Below are 22,280 nucleotides of genomic sequence, written 5' to 3'. Positions count from 1 at the left end.
ATTTAAGGCCGAGAGCAATTAATTCAAATATCTAGTTATTGCTTTATATACAAATAAAATTTTTAATATGTAAATTTCATTTAAATACCTAAACAGTTCTTATGTAAGATTAATAATAGGAATAAGTCCACGACAAGGAACGCGAAGCTGGTCCTGTCCGGTTATAGCGATAGAAACGGTTTGAATAAATGGGGAAACTCACCTAAACGTATTTCCCTGCTGTATAGGACATTGTGTTACAAAAGGTACACCGTCGTAATATTGACTACCCCTTTGGAAGATCCCGTGCCAATGTATGGTGACTTCCATGCCCTCCATGTGGTTTTCGACGTCAATAACCACTTTGTCTCCTTCGCAAACTTGTATGCTCGGTCCGGGTAACATGCGGTTCACTGTGAGGATGCCTCTTTCGACACCATCGGCGAGGACGCATTGACAATTCGACCAAACTGTGTTGGTCGCATTCGGGGTACAAACTTGACAAGCTCTAAAAATTTTTTTTTTCTTAATTATTGAAAAATGACTTATTTTGGTGATATTTCGACAACCATTTAACGTCCAAGTTTGTACAGAAGCTTCTTCTATTAGATCGAATTTATCTGGACATAACCTCACTTTTAACAACGATTATTTAGTTTAGTTTTATAATTTTATTAATATCTCTGTAGCCCTACGATTTAAATATTGTTTTGAGGGGTTATTTCGTTTAAAAAAGATTGTTGTACAAACTGTGGAATTAGTAATTTTCAATAACTTCTTTTTTACAATATACAGAGTGTCAAAATCTACGTTTATATTCCGAAACAATAAAAATTATAAATATTATCTTGACTAGCTGATTTTGAAAATATTTTTGATTTAAAAAGTTCTAATGAAAGTCAAATAGATTTATACTAACAATTATGTGAATTTTAGCTTCCAATTACTCAGTTTTTACGAGATACAAGGTCTCAAAGTTCACCATTTAATTCAGATTTAACGAAAATTATTTCGATGTTTCATTTTTAATGATATCTCCAAAATTTTTTGATTTAGAAGATTCTAAAAAAACTTTTTAAGTTTAAAAAGAATTCTTTTATCAACTGTGCAAGTTGCAGCTTTCGAATACGTCATTACACTGAGATACAGGGTCTTAAAGTTTATAGTTTTATCATCATTTATTGAAAAATTATAAATTTTATCTTGACTAGCTGATTTTGAAAATATTTTTGATTTAAAAGGTTCTAAAAGAAGTCAAATAGATTTATACTAACAACTATGTGATTTTTAGCTTCCAATTACTCAGTTTTTACGAGATACAAGGTCTCAAAGTCCACCTTTAATTCAGATTTAACGAAAATTATCTCGATGTTTCATTTTTAATGATATCTCCGAAAATTTTTGATCTAGAAAATTCTAAAAAAACTTTGTGAGTTTAAAAAGAATTCTTTTATTAACTGTGCAAGTTGCAGCTTTCGAATACGTCATTACACTGAGATACAGGGTCTTAAAGTTTGTATTTTTATCATCATTTATTGAAAAATTATAAATATTATTTTGACTAACTAATTTTGAAAATATTTTTGATTTAAAAGGTTCTAAAAGAAGTCAAATAGATTTATACTAACAACTATGTGATTTTTAGCTTCCAATTACTCAGTTTTTACGAGATACAAGGTCTCAAAGTCCACCTTTAATTCAGATTTAACGAAAATTATTTCGATGTTTCATTTTTAATGATATCTCCGAAAATTTTTGATCTAGAAGATTCTAAAAAAACTTTGTGAGTTTAAAAAGAATTCTTTTATCAACTGTGCAAGTTGCAGCTTTCGAATACGTCATTACACTGAGATACAGGGTCTTAAAGTTTGTATTTTTATCATCATTTATTGAAAAATTATAAATATTATTTTGACTAACTAATTTTGAAAATATTTTTGATTTAAAAGGTTCTAAAAGAAGTCAAATAGATTTATACTAACAACTATGTGATTTTAGCTTCCAATTACTCAGTTTTTACGAGATACAAGGTCTCAAAGTCCACCTTTAATTCAGATTTAACGAAAATTATTTCGATGTTTCATTTTTAATGATATCTCCGAAAATTTTTGATCTAGAAGATTCTAAAAAAACTTTGTGAGTTTAAAAAGAATTCTTTTATCAACTGTGCAAGTTGCAGCTTTCGAATACGTCATTACACTGAGATACAGGGTCTTAAAGTCATCATCATTTATTGGAAAATTATAAATTTTATCTTGACTTCCTAATTTTGAAAATATCTTTGAAAACATTCAACTTACAAAATAGAATGAGCACTTTTTGTGTTCTTAAAGAATTATTCTATGATATTTGCAATTCGCAGCTTTCAAACACTTGTATTTTCTGAGATACAAGGTCTCAAAATCTACATTCATATTTCATAAAACAAAAATTATAAATATCATCTTCAATTCTTTAATTCAATTGAAATTTAAAGGGCCCTAAATGATCTTTATGAGTTCGAAAATGATTATTCCATGGACACTGTGACATTCGATGTTCCCAACCACTCATTTTCCTGAGATATAGGGTGTTAAAGTGAATAAAGTTTACGTAAAAACTGGAGTTTCTTCAAAGGAAATTATTCAGTTAAAATATTAGTTTCAGCTTCCGAAATACAGGTAAACACAAAATTTCATTGAAATTTCCCAAAAAAAGCTTCATAGTAACTGTTTTTGATTCAAAATTCACACTCTCGTGGAATACTTCAAAATCGACTTTATTATTCACCTCATATATATATATTCATGTTTAAATGAAGAATATTTATACTTTATTTCAAATTTTATTACTTTCAATATAAATTGTTTATTGTGCAACATATGGAAAGCACAATTTCTCCCGTTTCCTTTCGTACAATAACCAGATGTTTTTTTGTACCGAGTAAAAAACGTTTTTCGTGATAATTAATAAACAAATAATTATAATAAATTGTTCTAAAAACGAACATAACGATATCTTGGACATTATTTGGCACGTTGTTGTCAATCGTGATTAATTACAATAAAAAATAATAGTAGAGCGAACGGCGCCCATAAGGGGAGTCGTTAACTAGTTACCCTTGAAAAAAAAATCGTATAACTACGTGCATTTCAATAAAACTAAAGATCCGAAAAGGATAACGAATAACTGTTACCAAATAACTATTCGACCTTCCAACTCTATCTACAACACATTTTAATCATTAAAATATTTATTGTGTTTGAAAGAATATTGCGAAACACTAAACGTACAAACATTAAAAACACAATTTTTGTAAATATCCGACAGGAAAACTCCAATCAAATCACCAATTAATAATTCAGTAATACATACACGATTAAACGACAGTTATATGTAATATTATTACATAACTTCATACCGTTGAAATGTCCTTTCGATTGATATGTATATATATAATTATGCGAATGTCCTTGAAATATATTCCGTGATATAATTAATAAACATTATAATGTAGTTCGTTATAAATATATTAAATTAATTATTGAAATATTTATATAAAGGAAAAGCCCATCTCTACACTCGATTATTGACAGTTCGAAATCTAGTTTTATAGTTTATAGTTTCCTGTGACGTTGTAGAATAATTGACCTTTTAAGTTTATAGTTGAAAGTGTAGATGGCGCAATTGATAGTTGTAACAACAGTGACTAAGAAACGAGTTAAATAACTATAATATAGCGACAAGGATAGACAAAGCGTTATACTGTGACTAATACGTCAAATTAGTATAATAATGAATCAAATTAAATGTCTCCAGCAGAGAAACAAGGTGTGAAAGATCGAATATTAATAACATTAATTAATAATTTGAGTTTACAACGAAACGTGTTCGAGGTAACGCCCGTCTTTGTTGATCTAGATATTAAAAAAAAAAAAAAAAAACGAAAGTGGCATGTGAAAATTGAAATCTCGGTAATTTTTTATGAGTACTTTCATGGTAAACGGTGTTTATTGGCTCACGCCAACAGATGAATGGTGTAAAAATAGAATGTGGGTATTCGCATTCAATATTGCCGGAACTGACGCATACGTTCTTTTTTTTTTTTTCAATATGTGTGATTTTTAAATCGCCTCATTTGTGTTTCAATTGAACATAAATTTGATTTTCTTCGCGCTATTAAAGATGTAAGTGAAATTTTACTATTTCCTACGGAATTATACAAATCTTCATGTTTATAAGTCAGAAGTTGAGTTGGAACTCTAATAAGTTATTAAATAACAGTTATTAGTCGTTGATAAAATAATAAACACAATTAAGGGACTCAAAACTTGAAAAAACAGTTTTTGTTTATTCACCCCGTATATATATAATATCAAAGATGTAAATGAAATTTTACTATTTCCTACGGAATTATACAAATCTTCATTTTTATAAGCCAGAAGTTGAGTTGGAACTCTAATAAGTTATTAAATAACAATTATTAGTCGTTGATAAAATAATAAACACAATTAAGGGACTCAAAACTTGAAAAAAACAGTTTTTGTTTATTCACCCCGTATATATATATCAAAGATGTAAATGAAATTTTACTATTTCCTACGGAATTATACAAATCTTCATGTTTATAAGTCAGAAGTTGAGTTGGAACTCTAATATGTTATTAAATAACAGTTATTAGTCGTTGATAAAATAATAAACACAATTAAGGGACTCAAAACTTGAAAAAACAGTTTTTGTTTATTCACCCCGTATATATATATATCAAAGATGTAAATGAAATTTTACTATTTCCTACGGAATTATACAAATCTTCATGTTTATAAGTCAGAAGTTGAGTTGGAACTCTAATAAGTTATTAAATAACAATTATTAGTCGTTGATAAAATAATAAACACAATTAAGGGACTCAAAACTTGAAAAAACAGTTTTTGTTTATTCACCCCGTATATATATATCAAAGATGTAAATGAAATTTTACTATTTCCTACGGAATTATACAAATCTTCATGTTTATAAGTCAGAAGTTGAGTTGGAACTCTAATATGTTATTAAATAACAGTTATTAGTCGTTGATAAAATAATAAACACAATTAAGGGACTCAAAACTTGAAAAAACAGTTTTTGTTTATTCACCCCGTATATATATATATCAAAGATGTAAATGAAATTTTACTATTTCCTACGGAATTATACAAATCTTCATGTTTATAAGTCAGAAGTTGAGTTGGAACTCTAATAAGTTATTAAATAACAATTATTAGTCGTTGATAAAATAATAAACACAATTAAGGGACTCAAAACTTGAAAAAACAGTTTTTGTTTATTCACCCCGTATATATATATCAAAGATGTAAATGAAATTTTACTATTTCCTACGGAATTATACAAATCTTCATGTTTATAAGTCAGAAGTTGAGTTGGAACTCTAATATGTTATTAAATAACAGTTATTAGTCGTTGATAAAATAATAAACACAATTAAGGGACTCAAAACTTGAAAAAACAGTTTTTGTTTATTCACCCCGTATATATATATATCAAAGATGTAAATGAAATTTTACTATTTCCTACGGAATTATACAAATCTTCATGTTTATAAGTCAGAAGTTGAGTTGGAACTCTAATAAGTTATTAAATAACAATTATTAGTCGTTGATAAAATAATAAACACAATTAAGGGACTCAAAACTTGAAAAAACAGTTTTTGTTTATTCACCCCGTATATATATATATCAAAGATGTAAATGAAATTTTACTATTTCCTACGGAATTATACAAATCTTCATGTTTATAAGTCAGAAGTTGAGTTGGAACTCTAATAAGTTATTAAATAACAATTATTAGTCGTTGATAAAATAATAAACACAATTAAGGGACTCAAAACTTGAAAAAACAGTTTTTGTTTATTCACCCCGTATATATATATCAAAGATGTAAATGAAATTTTACTATTTCCTACGGAATTATACAAATCTTCATGTTTATAAGTCAGAAGTTGAGTTGGAACTCTAATAAGTTATTAAATAACAATTATTAGTCGTTGATAAAATAATAAACACAATTAAGGGACTCAAAACTTGAAAAAACAGTTTTTGTTTATTCACCCCGTATATATATATCAAAGATGTAAATGAAATTTTACTATTTCCTACGGAATTATACAAATCTTCATGTTTATAAGTCAGAAGTTGAGTTGGAACTCTAATATGTTATTAAATAACAGTTATTAGTCGTTGATAAAATAATAAACACAATTAAGGGACTCAAAACTTGAAAAAACAGTTTTTGTTTATTCACCCCGTATATATATATCAAAGATGTAAATGAAATTTTACTATTTCCTACGGAATTATACAAATCTTCATGTTTATAAGTCAGAAGTTGAGTTGGAACTCTAATATGTTATTAAATAACAGTTATTAGTCGTTGATAAAATAATAAACACAATTAAGGGACTCAAAACTTGAAAAAACAGTTTTTGTTTATTCACCCCGTATATATATATATCAAAGATGTAAATGAAATTTTACTATTTCCTACGGAATTATACAAATCTTCATGTTTATAAGTCAGAAGTTGAGTTGGAACTCTAATAAGTTATTAAATAACAATTATTAGTCGTTGATAAAATAATAAACACAATTAAGGGACTCAAAACTTGAAAAAACAGTTTTTGTTTATTCACCCCGTATATATATATATCAAAGATGTAAATGAAATTTTACTATTTCCTACGGAATTATACAAATCTTCATGTTTATAAGTCAGAAGTTGAGTTGGAACTCTAATAAGTTATTAAATAACAATTATTAGTCGTTGATAAAATAATAAACACAATTAAGGGACTCAAAACTTGAAAAAACAGTTTTTGTTTATTCACCCCGTATATATATATCAAAGATGTAAATGAAATTTTACTATTTCCTACGGAATTATACAAATCTTCATGTTTATAAGTCAGAAGTTGAGTTGGAACTCTAATAAGTTATTAAATAACAATTATTAGTCGTTGATAAAATAATAAACACAATTAAGGGACTCAAAACTTGAAAAAACAGTTTTTGTTTATTCACCCCGTATATATATATCAAAGATGTAAATGAAATTTTACTATTTCCTACGGAATTATACAAATCTTCATGTTTATAAGTCAGAAGTTGAGTTGGAACTCTAATATGTTATTAAATAACAGTTATTAGTCGTTGATAAAATAATAAACACAATTAAGGGACTCAAAACTTGAAAAAACAGTTTTTGTTTATTCACCCCGTATATATATATCAAAGATGTAAATGAAATTTTACTATTTCCTACGGAATTATACAAATCTTCATGTTTATAAGTCAGAAGTTGAGTTGGAACTCTAATATGTTATTAAATAACAGTTATTAGTCGTTGATAAAATAATAAACACAATTAAGGGACTCAAAACTTGAAAAAACAGTTTTTGTTTATTCACCCCGTATATATATATCAAAGATGTAAATGAAATTTTACTATTTCCTACGGAATTATACAAATCTTCATGTTTATAAGTCAGAAGTTGAGTTGGAACTCTAATATGTTATTAAATAACAGTTATTAGTCGTTGATAAAATAATAAACACAATTAAGGGACTCAAAACTTGAAAAAACAGTTTTTGTTTATTCACCCCGTATATATATATCAAAGATGTAAATGAAATTTTACTATTTCCTACGGAATTATACAAATCTTCATGTTTATAAGTCAGAAGTTGAGTTGGAACTCTAATATGTTATTAAATAACAGTTATTAGTCGTTGATAAAATAATAAACACAATTAAGGGACTCAAAACTTGAAAAAACAGTTTTTGTTTATTCACCCCGTATATATATATCAAAGATGTAAATGAAATTTTACTATTTCCTACGGAATTATACAAATCTTCATGTTTATAAGTCAGAAGTTGAGTTGGAACTCTAATATGTTATTAAATAACAGTTATTAGTCGTTGATAAAATAATAAACACAATTAAGGGATTCAAAACTTGAAAAAACAGTTTTTGTTTATTCACCCCGTATATATATATCAAAGATGTAAATGAAATTTTACTATTTCCTACGGAATTATACAAATCTTCATGTTTATAAGTCAGAAGTTGAGTTGGAACTCTAATAAGTTATTAAATAACAGTTATTAGTCGTTGATAAAATAATAAACACAATTAAGGGACTCAAAACTTGAAAAAACAGTTTTTGTTTATTCACCCCGTATATATATAATATCAAAGATGTAAATGAAATTTTACTATTTCCTACGGAATTATACAAATCTTCATGTTTATAAGTCAGAAGTTGAGTTGGAACTCTAATATGTTATTAAATAACAGTTATTAGTCGTTGATAAAATAATAAACACAATTAAGGGATTCAAAACTTGAAAAAAACAGTTTTTGTTTATTCACCCCGTATATATATATCAAAGATGTAAATGAAATTTTACTATTTCCTACGGAATTATACAAATCTTCATGTTTATAAGTCAGAAGTTGAGTTGGAACTCTAATATGTTATTAAATAACAGTTATTAGTCGTTGATAAAATAATAAACACAATTAAGGGATTCAAAACTTGAAAAAACAGTTTTTGTTTATTCACCCCGTATATATATATCAAAGATGTAAATGAAATTTTACTATTTCCTACGGAATTATACAAATCTTCATGTTTATAAGTCAGAAGTTGAGTTGGAACTCTAATATGTTATTAAATAACAGTTATTAGTCGTTGATAAAATAATAAACACAATTAAGGGACTCAAAACTTGAAAAAACAGTTTTTGTTTATTCACCCCGTATATATATATCAAAGATGTAAATGAAATTTTACTATTTCCTACGGAATTATACAAATCTTCATGTTTATAAGTCAGAAGTTGAGTTGGAACTCTAATATGTTATTAAATAACAGTTATTAGTCGTTGATAAAATAATAAACACAATTAAGGGATTCAAAACTTGAAAAAACAGTTTTTGTTTATTCACCCCGTATATATATATCAAAGATGTAAATGAAATTTTACTATTTCCTACGGAATTATACAAATCTTCATGTTTATAAGTCAGAAGTTGAGTTGGAACTCTAATATGTTATTAAATAACAGTTATTAGTCGTTGATAAAATAATAAACACAATTAAGGGATTCAAAACTTGAAAAAACAGTTTTTGTTTATTCACCCCGTATATATATATCAAAGATGTAAATGAAATTTTACTATTTCCTACGGAATTATACAAATCTTCATGTTTATAAGTCAGAAGTTGAGTTGGAACTCTAATATGTTATTAAATAACAGTTATTAGTCGTTGATAAAATAATAAACACAATTAAGGGATTCAAAACCTGAAAAAACAGTTTTTGTTTATTCACCCCGTATATATATATCAAAGATGTAAATGAAATTTTACTATTTCCTACGGAATTATACAAATCTTCATGTTTATAAGTCAGAAGTTGAGTTGGAACTCTAATAAGTTATTAAATAACAATTATTAGTCGTTGATAAAATAATAAACACAATTAAGGGACTCAAAACTTGAAAAAACAGTTTTTGTTTATTCACCCCGTATATATATATCAAAGATGTAAATGAAATTTTACTATTTCCTACGGAATTATACAAATCTTCATGTTTATAAGTCAGAAGTTGAGTTGGAACTCTAATATGTTATTAAATAACAGTTATTAGTCGTTGATAAAATAATAAACACAATTAAGGGACTCAAAACTTGAAAAAACAGTTTTTGTTTATTCACCCCGTATATATATATCAAAGATGTAAATGAAATTTTACTATTTCCTACGGAATTATACAAATCTTCATGTTTATAAGTCAGAAGTTGAGTTGGAACTCTAATATGTTATTAAATAACAGTTATTAGTCGTTGATAAAATAATAAACACAATTAAGGGACTCAAAACTTGAAAAAACAGTTTTTGTTTATTCACCCCGTATATATATATCAAAGATGTAAATGAAATTTTACTATTTCCTACGGAATTATACAAATCTTCATGTTTATAAGTCAGAAGTTGAGTTGGAACTCTAATATGTTATTAAATAACAGTTATTAGTCGTTGATAAAATAATAAACACAATTAAGGGACTCAAAACTTGAAAAAACAGTTTTTGTTTATTCACCCCGTATATATATATCAAAGATGTAAATGAAATTTTACTATTTCCTACGGAATTATACAAATCTTCATGTTTATAAGTCAGAAGTTGAGTTGGAACTCTAATATGTTATTAAATAACAGTTATTAGTCGTTGATAAAATAATAAACACAATTAAGGGACTCAAAACTTGAAAAAACAGTTTTTGTTTATTCACCCCGTATATATATATCAAAGATGTAAATGAAATTTTACTATTTCCTACGGAATTATACAAATCTTCATGTTTATAAGTCAGAAGTTGAGTTGGAACTCTAATATGTTATTAAATAACAGTTATTAGTCGTTGATAAAATAATAAACACAATTAAGGGATTCAAAACTTGAAAAAACAGTTTTTGTTTATTCACCCCGTATATATATATCAAAGATGTAAATGAAATTTTACTATTTCCTACGGAATTATACAAATCTTCATGTTTATAAGTCAGAAGTTGAGTTGGAACTCTAATAAGTTATTAAATAACAGTTATTAGTCGTTGATAAAATAATAAACACAATTAAGGGACTCAAAACTTGAAAAAACAGTTTTTGTTTATTCACCCCGTCTATATATATCAAAGATGTAAATGAAATTTTATTATTTCCTACGGAATTATACAAATCTTCATGTTTATAAGCCAGACATTGAGTTGGAACTCTAATATGTTATTAAATAACAGTTATTAGTTGTTGAATAAAATTATAATCACAACTAAGAGATACAAAACTCGATAAAACACCCAGTATACTATAATGTAATCCAGATATTGATAATAATAATAATAATAAAAATATACGCCATCTTGTATCGATGACGTAAGTCTATTTTATGAGATTTAATATAGATGACGCTACCGTTACCAATAATATTTTAAATACTAATAAACGAAACAATTTCGAATAATTATAATTGAATAAGTAATAATTTGAATTATAAATATTATTATAACAATCAAATTACGTTTCTACAAATTTTTTTAATAAAAGTTCAATAAACAAAACTCGTGTCATCTAGCGAGAATAATTGGAATTACATATTATAAAATTTCAATACTTACGCTCCGAGGACTGTGTATAACTCTAGCGTGAAATGATAATAACAAATTTTTGGAGGTTCTCCTTCTCTGCAAGCCCTAGCACATTCATCTGGTGATGATAGCGAAGGATTTTTTCTGAGTTCTTCCGTAGGGGATAATCTGTAATTTAAATGTTTCGAAAAAGTGTGACTGTTGAGTTTCGTGGGCCCGCCTCCTTTTACGGGATGCGTTTGCGCAAGGCTTTGAGCTGTGGTGAAATAATCCTGGTGATCGGGCGATGTAAAATCGCTGGTCCAGAAACTAGAAGATGTTAATTGATCATCGTGTTTTACTGTAACAGAAAACCGAAGTTCAATTTTTTTTTTATATCGATAAATAAATAATATGAAGTAATAAATTTACCGATGAAACGGATGAATGAGTTTATTGATAATTATAGTAAATATAGTTGATACGAAAGAAAGTGGTTTTACGACAATAACTAGAACGACTTTTGATTCCAAGTATGTCTAATCTTATACATTATGTGACCTTGAAACATTCGAGTTATTCCTTTCGAATGTACACAATTACCAGGCGTTTACTTTTTGTAATACGAAATTTATAAATTAGAACAAATTTTTTGTATTAAATAGATAATCGAAACGAATTTTTTAAATTAAATTCAACCTTCTACAATCATCTACGAAGGAAGTTACAATTACAGGTACCTGTTTTATCCATTCAGTCCCAAAATGACGGGGCGTGGTAAAGAAACACGTCGGGGGAAGTTACGCAAAACTACCCACAACGTTTATTTTAATACTTTATAACAAAATATTATATTTTGTTTTCAAATTTAGTTTAAATTTTAATACTGTATAAGAAAATATTAACCATAGTATAAACTGTACCTTTTATAATCATCTACGACATGAATTACAATTGCAGATACCTGTTATGCCGATTCAGTCCCAAAATGACGGGGCGTGGTAAATAAACACGTCGGGGGAAGTTGCGCAAAACTACCCACAACGTTTATTTTAATACTTTATAACAAAATATTATATTTTGTTTTCAAATTTAGTTTAAATTTTAATACTTTATAAGAAAATATTAACCATGGTATAAACTGTACTTTTTATAATCTTCTACGAAATGAATTACAATTACAGGTACCTGTTATGCCGATTCAGTCCCAAAATGACGGGGCGTGGTAAATAAACATGTCGGGGGAAGTTACGCAAAACTACCCACAACGTTTATTTTAATACTTTATAACAAAATATTATATTTTGTTTTCAAATTTAGTTTAAATTTTAATACTTTATAAGAAAATATTAACCATGGTATAAACTGTACTTTTTATAATCATCTACGAAATGAATTACAATTACAGGTACCTGTTATGCCGATTCAGTCCCAAAATGACGGGGCGTGGTAAATAAACACGTCGGGGGAAGTTGCGCAAAATTATCCACAATATTTATTTTAATACTTTATAAGAAAATATTAACCATGGTATAAACTGTACTTTTTATAATCTTCTACGAAATGAATTACAATTACAGGTACCTGTTATGCCGATTCAGTCCCAAAATGACGGGGCGTGGTAAATAAACATGTCGGGGGAAGTTACGCAAAACTACCCACAACGTTTATTTTAATACTTTATAACAAAATATTATATTTTGTTTTCAAATTTAGTTTAAATTTTAATACTTTATAAGAAAATATTAACCATGGTATAAACTGTACTTTTTATAATCATCTACGAAATGAATTACAATTACAGGTACCTGTTATGCCGATTCAGTCCCAAAATGACGGGGCGTGGTAAATAAACACGTCGGGGGAAGTTGCGCAAAATTATCCACAATATTTATTTTAATACTTTATAAGAAAATATTAACCATGGTATAAACTGTACTTTTTATAATCATCTACGAAATGAATTACAATTACAGGTACCTGTTATGCCGATTCAGTCCCAAAATGACGGGGCGTGGTAAATAAACACGTCGGGGGAAGTTGCGCAAAATTATCCACAATATTTATTTTAATACTTTATAAGAAAATATTAACCATGGTATAAACTGTACTTTTTATAATCATCTACGACATGAATTACAATTGCAGGTACCTGTTATGCCGATTCAGTCCCAAAATGACGGGGCGTGGTAAATAAACACGTCGGGGGAAGTTGCGCAAAATTATCCACAATATTTATTTTAATACTTTATAAGAAAATATTAACCATGGTATAAACTGTACTTTTTATAATCATCTACGACATGAATTACAATTGCAGGTACCTGTTATGCCGATTCAGTCCCAAAATGACGGGGCGTGGTAAATAAACATGTCGGGGGAAGTTACGCAAAACTACCCACAACGTTTATTTTAATACTTTATAACAAAATATTATATTTTGTTTTCAAATTTAGTTTAAATTTTAATACTTTATAAGAAAATATTAACCATGGTATAAACTGTACTTTTTATAATCATCTACGAAATGAATTACAATTACAGGTACCTGTTATGCCGATTCAGTCCCAAAATGACGGGGCGTGGTAAATAAACACGTCGGGGGAAGTTGCGCAAAACTACCCACAACGTTTATTTTAATACTTTATAACAAAATATTATATTTTGTTTTCAAATTTAGTTTAAATTTCAATACTTTATAAGAAAATATTAACCATAGTATAAACTGTACCTTTTATAATCATCTACGACATGAATTACAATTGCAGATACCTGTTATGCCGATTCAGTCCCAAAATGACACGGCGTGGTAAATAAACACGTCGAGGGAAGTTGCGCAAAACTACCCACAACGTTTATTTTAATACTTTATAACAAAATATTATATTTTGTTTTCAAATTTAGTTTAAATTTTAATACTTTATAAGAAAATATTAACCATGGTATAAACTGTACTTTTTATAATCATCTACGACATGAATTACAATTGCAGGTACCTGTTATGCCGATTCAGTCCCAAAATGACGGGGCGTGGTAAAGAAACACGTCGGGGGAAGTTGCGCAAAACTACCCACAACGTTTATTTTAATACTTTATAACAAAATATTATATTTTGTTTTCAAATTTAGTTTAAATTTTAATACTTTATAAGAAAATATTAACCATGGTATAAACTGTACTTTTTATAATCTTCTACGAAATGAATTACAATTACAGGTACCTGTTATGCCGATTCAGTCCCAAAATGACGGGGCGTGGTAAATAAACATGTCGGGGGAAGTTACGCAAAACTACCCACAACGTTTATTTTAATACTTTATAACAAAATATTATATTTTGTTTTCAAATTTAGTTTAAATTTTAATACTTTATAAGAAAATATTAACCATGGTATAAACTGTACTTTTTATAATCATCTACGAAATGAATTACAATTACAGGTACCTGTTATGCCGATTCAGTCCCAAAATGACGGGGCGTGGTAAATAAACATGTCGGGGGAAGTTACGCAAAACTACCCACAACGTTTATTTTAATACTTTATAACAAAATATTATATTTTGTTTTCAAATTTAGTTTAAATTTTAATACTTTATAAGAAAATATTAACCATGGTATAAACTGTACTTTTTATAATCATCTACGAAATGAATTACAATTACAGGTACCTGTTATGCCGATTCAGTCCCAAAATGACGGGGCGTGGTAAATAAACACGTCGGGGGAAGTTGCGCAAAATTATCCACAATATTTATTTTAATACTTTATAAGAAATACTTTGTTGACAATGGTTTTTAGCTACGACTTATCTTTTACATTGATTGAAATGATATTTTTGGTTAGATTTTCAAGTTATTATATACCAAACCAAAGTTTTCTATGAAAACCCAACAAATCCGAATTGAAATTACGCTATGTTGATTCATAAGAATAGTAGTTTCAAATTTACAATCCGGCAACAGTGCGTGAACACGCCGTCGTAGTAAATGTACCATTGAAGCTGTTGGTAGACAATTTCTAACAGACATACTTTCGTCAAAGCGAATCTCAAGGTGATTTAATTGTAAATTCGTTACGTAAATATTTGTTGTACAATGCCCATGAATATAATCACAGTATTTTCCAGTATTTTGTCTCAAACATAGACACAGTAATACTAGATGCTATTCATATACTTTTTATGTAGTGCCAATTTTAGAAAGAGACAGCATATGGTCGAAAATAGGGACATCTTTGTTACACCATGCTGTGATTGGTGAAATACGATAAGAAAGAAGAGAAATGGAACGGATTAGATAAAGATAACTATATTAGAATTTTGTTAGTACGATGCGGAGTCTAGTATTATTATGTCTATGATCCCAAAGTATTTTTTAGGTTATATTTGTATTATTTCAGTCGAAAATTTGTTATATATTATCAGTAAAATCTCATTTATTAACTATTTACGAAATATTATCAATATTATGATTTGTTAAATAGTAAACAATAAACGAAAAATGTGAACCAATTGAAATATGGAAAAATTTTTTTTGTTCGTTCAATACTTTCTAATTCGCGTTTTGAAATTGCCATAAAATTTCAATTATCTCTCCTAATAGGTAGTGATCTATATTTCGTGCTTCAAAGTTATTAATATCGTTTCGTATTGATTAGATACTTTCAAATATTACAAAATAAATAATAAAATATCGAGTTTTTAACATTTTTCTTAACGGATCACCCTATATAATATATATATAAATGTTTCTCAAACAAAAATCAAATTATACAATACGACTTACGTCAAATTTTATATTGTAAAATGTGTTGCCTATGTAATAGTGGTTATAAGGGAAGTCTTTTCTTTATGCGTTTATTTACACCGTTATAGTTAGAATAACGTATTAAGTATAGACATACGTCGTTTATATTTCACTTAATAAGTATTATTTTCATATTAAATGTATTATTTGAAATAACTAAATAATAATAATAGTGAATTTGCTCGTTCTTCATTATTTTTAATGAATGAAATCTTTTGTTAACTATTTATTAAAAACATTCAAATTATTCAACGTGACTTACGTCAAATATTATATTGTAAAATGTGTTGCCTATGTAATAGTGGTTATAAGGGAAGTCTTTTCTTTATGCGTTTATTTACATCGTTTAATTAATATAACGTATTAAGTATAGACATACGTCGTTTATATTCGACTTAAAAGGTATTATCATCATATTAAATGTATTATAAGTATAATAATCAATATAGTATTTTATTTGATAAATTAACTTGTATATCTTTTAGGCCAACTAGACTATAAAATTCATATAGGTACGAATAGAAAGAATTCTTCGTTATTATGCAATTAAATTTATATAGTACGTAATAAAATGAAAATTAATTGTAAATGTGTTTCAGTGTATCGAATATAGTCACTTCTACCATTGAGAATTATGTATAACGCAGTCTTAAAATGTAAAAATGTGTGTCACGTTTAGCTCTCAAATTACTGCCTAGTTATTTTCACTTTCAGTTGCTATGCGTTGTTGGCGAATACCTTGAAAGTAACTTGGAAAAAGATACGGCGCGCCGATCAAATGATCTAGAAACCGTTTATTTTTTTTTTTTTCATATAACAAAAAAACTTTATTCGGAAGAAAAGTATCGAAACTCACTCGGTATAAAAAATAATATACACTGAGAAAAAAATTACAAAACTTTATAACTCGTAATAAAAGATGGCCGTTATAGTCCAGTCAATTCTTTCTAGAAAGATTATTAAATATACGTTGGAAGTTATATTGTAATGATGTTTGATTTTAATCTGAGGGTGAAATACGCCCTTTATCGGGGGTGGAAATGAATCCCTACCATTCGAATACGGTAAATCCAATAAGTGTTGGTTGATTTTGATTTGTTTGGGGTATTAAATAACGATTTTTACAATGTGGTGAACCACCATTAAATTTTCGTCATAATTCAGAACTGATTATTCAACCAATTAACGAGGTTTTGAAATTATTAAGCAGGGATAATTTCTAATTTATGAAACGCAATTCTTGTTATTAAAAATTTTCTGTTTTATGTAGAGTAAACTTCCGGTACAGGTTCTCGAGAAGCGGAGCCATCTCGTGTCGATAAAACACACTTAAAACTGTCAAACTTCATGTTGGTAATGTCTAATCACCTAGATTAATGTTTATCAAGATTTTTTGACTTTAAAGTATTTTTTTGTAACATGAAAATATAATTTCACGACTTTGACCTATATCGCAAGTAATAATGCATCATCCTCGTATATTTGAATAAGAATGAGGTAAGTTTCGTCGAGAAGGCAGGGCGGTAACTCGATATCAGATTAATGCCACCCACAAAGAAGCGAAAGTTTTCAAAATCCCTTTCATATTATCAGTGAACAAATTTCGAAGATGACGACGATTTTATTGTATTACATAAAATTTTATCTATACAGAATGTTGATGGCTGTTATAGTCCAGTCAATTCTTTATAGATAGATTATTAAAAATACATTGAAAGTTATATTGTAATGATGTTTGATTTTAATCTGAGGGTGAAATACACCTTTTATCGGGGGTGGAAATTCATAAATGCGAAATAACTTCATGTCATATAGTCCTGTACCGGTTATACCAGAAAAAATAGTTCAAATCTATTTGTAGGCCATCTAGAAATCAAAAACGTGTAATTCGAGTCGATTAACAAACGCGTACCGTTAGAAACGAGATTATACTAAACTACAACAAAGTATCTTCACGTAATTACTCCAAATTTATTGAAATTGAGACACCCACCGACTAGTTTGACGATGTGCACAGTTGCAAACATTAAGGAAAGTTTTATGATGAAGGTTTTTGTCTAAATTCCGGTTCTTTATCAATTTATAGTCCTACTGTACAGGTTATACCAGAAAAAATAAATCAAGTCTAATTGTAGGGCCATCTATAAATCAAAAATGTGTAATTCGAGTCGATTAACAAACGCGTACCGTTAGAAACGAGATTATACTAAACTACAACAAAGTATCTTCACGTAATTACTCCAAATTTATTGAAATTGAGACACCCACCGACTAGTTTGACGATGTGCACAGTTGCAAAGATTAAGGAAAGTTTTATGATGGTTTTTGTCTAAATTCCGGTTCTTTATCAATTTATAGTCCTACTGTACAGGTTATACCAGAAAAAATAAATCAAGTCTAATTGTAGGGCCATCTATAAATCAAAAATGTGTAATTCGAGTCGATTAACAAACGCGTACCGTTAGAAACGAGATTATACTAAACTACAACAAAGTATCTTCACGTAATTACTCCAAATTTATTGAAATTGAGACACCCACCGACTAGTTTGACGATGTGCACAGTTGCAAACATTAAGGAAAGTTTTATGATGGTTTTTGTCTAAATTCCGGTTCTTTATCAATTTATAGTCCTACTGTACAGGTTATACCAGAAAAAATAAATCAAGTCTAATTGTAGGGCCATCTATAAATCAAAAATGTGTAATTCGAGTCGATTAACAAACGCGTACCGTTAGAAACGAGATTATACTAAACTACAACAAAGTATCTTCACGTAATTACTCCAAATTTATTGAAATTGAGACACCCACCGACTAGTTTGACGATGTGCACAGTTGCAAACATTAAGGAAAGTTTTATGATGGTTTTTGTCTAAATTCCGGTTCTTTATCAATTTATAGTCCTACTGTACAGGTTATACCAGAAAAAATAAATCAAGTCTAATTGTAGGGCCATCTATAAATCAAAAATGTGTAATTCGAGTCGATTAACAAACGCGTACCGTTAGAAACGAGATTATACTAAACTACAACAAAGTATCTTCACGTAATTACTCCAAATTTATTGAAATTGAGACACCCACCGACTAGTTTGACGATGTGCACAGTTGCAAACATTAAGGAAAGTTTTATGATGGTTTTTGTCTAAATTCCGGTTCTTTATCAATTTATAGTCCTACTGTACAGGTTATACCAGAAAAAATAAATCAAGTCTAATTGTAGGGCCATCTATAAATCAAAAATGTGTAATTCGAGTCGATTAACAAACGCGTACCGTTAGAAACGAGATTATACTAAACTACAACAAAGTATCTTCACGTAATTACTCCAAATTTATTGAAATTGAGACACCCACCGACTAGTTTGACGATGTGCACAGTTGCAAACATTAAGGAAAGTTTTATGATGAAGGTTTTTGTCTAAATTCCGGTTCTTTATCAATTTATAGTCCTACTGTACAGGTTATACCAGAAAAAATAAATCAAGTCTAATTGTAGGGCCATCTATAAATCAAAAATGTGTAATTCGAGTCGATTAACAAACGCGTACTGTTAGAAACGAGATTATACTAAACTACAACAAAGTATCTTCACGTAATTACTCCAAATTTATTGAAATTGAGACACCCACCGACTAGTTTGACGATGTGCACAGTTGCAAACATTAAGGAAAGTTTTTGATGAAGGTTTTTGTCTAAATTCCGGTTCTTTATCAATTTATAGTCCTACTGTACAGGTTATACCAGAAAAAATAATTCAAATCTATTTGTAGGCCATCTATAAATCAAAAATGTGTAATTCGAGTCGATTAACAAACGCGTACTGTTAGAAACGAGATTATACTAAACTATAACAAAGTATCTCCACGTAATTACTCCAAATTAATAGAAATTGAAACGCCCACCGACTAGTTTAACGATGTGCACAGTTGCAAACATTTAGAAAAGTTTTATAATGAAGGTTTTTGTCTAGATTCCGGTTCTTCATCAATTTCTAGTCCTACTGTACAGGTTATACCAGAAAAAATAAATCAAGTCTAATTGTAGGGCCATCTATAAATCAAAAATGTGTAATTCGAGTCGATTAACAAACGCGTACCGTTAGAAACGAGATTATACTAAACTACAACAAAGTATCTTCACGTAATTACTCCAAATTTATTGAAATTGAGACACCCACCGACTAGTTTGACGATGTGCACAGTTGCAAACATTAAGGAAAGTTTTATGATGAAGGTTTTTGTCTAAATTCCGGTTCTTTATCAATTTATAGTCCTACTGTACAGGTTATACCAGAAAAAATAAATCAAGTCTAATTGTAGGGCCATCTATAAATCAAAAATGTGTAATTCGAGTCGATTAACAAACGCGTACTGTTAGAAACGAGATTATACTAAACTACAACAAAGTATCTCCACATAATTACTTCAAATTAATGGAAATTGAAACGCCCACCGACTAGTTTAACGATGTGCATAATTGCGAACATTAAGAAAAGTTTTATGATGAAGGTTTTTGTCTAAATTCCGGTTCTTTATCAATTTATAGTCCTACTGTACAGGTTATACCAGAAAAAATAAATCAAGTCTAATTGTAGGGCCATCTATAAATCAAAAATGTGTAATTCGAGTCGATTAACAAACACGTACCGTTAGAAACAACGTTTGCAAGCAAAGGGAATTGAGTTTTGAAATTTTTTTTGTCTGATAATCGATTTCTAATGAATTATCACATAGAGAAATATATTAAATTGTTACGTTTTTGTACAAACAGATGAAATGGAGGTTTTTTTTTAAATATAATAAAAAAGTAATTTCTAACACGAGCATGTTTAGCTATTAAATATTAATTTATCGAACGAAATATTTATATAAATTGATAGAGCATAGATTTCAATTTAATAATATGTTAAGCGACACGGACATTAATAAAATCATACCATTTCTTTTAATGGTTATGCCCCATATCGTCGTAATTTTAATTTTGACACGTATAATTATTTTATGACTCTAAATAGTCTAAATTATATTAAAAACACTGTCTTCTAATTCTAAAACGTAAAAATTTAAATAAACAGATTTACATTCATTGATTTTGAAAACGCATTTGATAATGACTAGAGATGAAGTTTATAAAAGAAGAATAGAATATGATGGCGCTTCGTCTGATACTTGATCATGCAAATCTGAGTTGGAGGTTTATCAAATTTAGTTTAGTTTAGTTTTGAAAGCAAATGGACACACTAAAATCTCAAAAAAATTTTCTCAAAGGATTATAATATACTTCAAAGCTTAAAGCTTCAAATTACTTCAAATATTAATGTAAAACATAGGCTTAATAAAAAAATCACTAAGGCTGAAATAATTGACATGTCGAGCTAAAATTTTGAACATACGTTCTCAAAGGATCATTTCATGACATAAAAAATCGAGACGTTGGTTATGGTCATCCTTTTACTAAAAGGATGTTGAGCTAAGCTACTTCGTTGTTTGATTGTTTGTCAAAGAAACTACTTCTTACTAACCGCACAAATATTTAATATCATTCATTTTGAGACAAATATTTAGAAAAAAGCTGTAACATTGAAAGTTGAGGATTCTTCACAGTTTTTAGACGACCTGCAGATTGCGTAGTCATGAAGAAGGTTCCTAATGGATATACTCGAAATCTTATCAGGAAGTTACTTCATCGAAACATACAACTTCATTGTAAATTTCAATCTGTTTCAGTAAATTTGATTTATTCTATTCCAAAATGAAATATAATGATTAGAAGGTTAATTTCCTTCTAATCGATTATTGGTTCATTGCTATGGGCAATCGAGATAATTAATCATTATTACAACTTGTTATAATACAATAAATAATAGTAACAAAATTTCAAATACTTTCAATGTTTAAAATATTCACATTATATGAATGAACTATTTACATACCAGATACGATCGTAATGTAAAATTTTTATTGGTATTGCAACAAACTCAGTCAATAGCCTGAAGCATTTCATACGTTATCAACCATCAAGCAATAAACTTCTACTCCTTCTTTAACAAACTGGTTTGAAATCAACACGCAAGAAGTAGGCACATGATATAATAGGGAGATTGAGAAATAACTATTTAGAATAGATTGGATTTGATCACTTTACCATTAATTGATTTGGAGCAACGTCTTTTAGGTGTTTTCATCGAGTGTTACTACTCCTGGCAAGAAAAATGGCTTAAAAGATCCTTTGGTCCTGAGGGACAATAGTTTTTTGCCACCTATGCACATCAAACTTGGATACATGACATAAAAACCGAAAATTAAATACGATTTTAAAATAC

The 22,280-nt window shown here is 28.3% G+C and overlaps 1 protein-coding gene across 1 annotated transcript in view; it reads right to left on the bottom strand.

Moving 5' to 3' along the window:
- LOC130449800 (uncharacterized) overlaps nt 1-22,280 on the bottom strand; it is a 65,708-nt gene that overhangs the window by 16,860 nt on the left and 26,568 nt on the right. Inside the window, exons 2-3 of the mRNA XM_056787809.1 lie at nt 11,203-11,512; nt 203-487 (exon numbers count right to left, since the gene is read on the bottom strand). Coding sequence (XP_056643787.1) covers nt 203-487; nt 11,203-11,512 — 595 coding nt within the window. The remainder of the gene's footprint in view (nt 1-202; nt 488-11,202; nt 11,513-22,280) is intronic.

This window comes from Diorhabda sublineata, chromosome 10, assembly GCF_026230105.1.
Source record: "Diorhabda sublineata isolate icDioSubl1.1 chromosome 10, icDioSubl1.1, whole genome shotgun sequence".
NCBI lineage: Eukaryota > Metazoa > Arthropoda > Insecta > Coleoptera > Chrysomelidae > Diorhabda > Diorhabda sublineata.
This window is presented reverse-complemented; position numbering and strand designations above follow the sequence as displayed.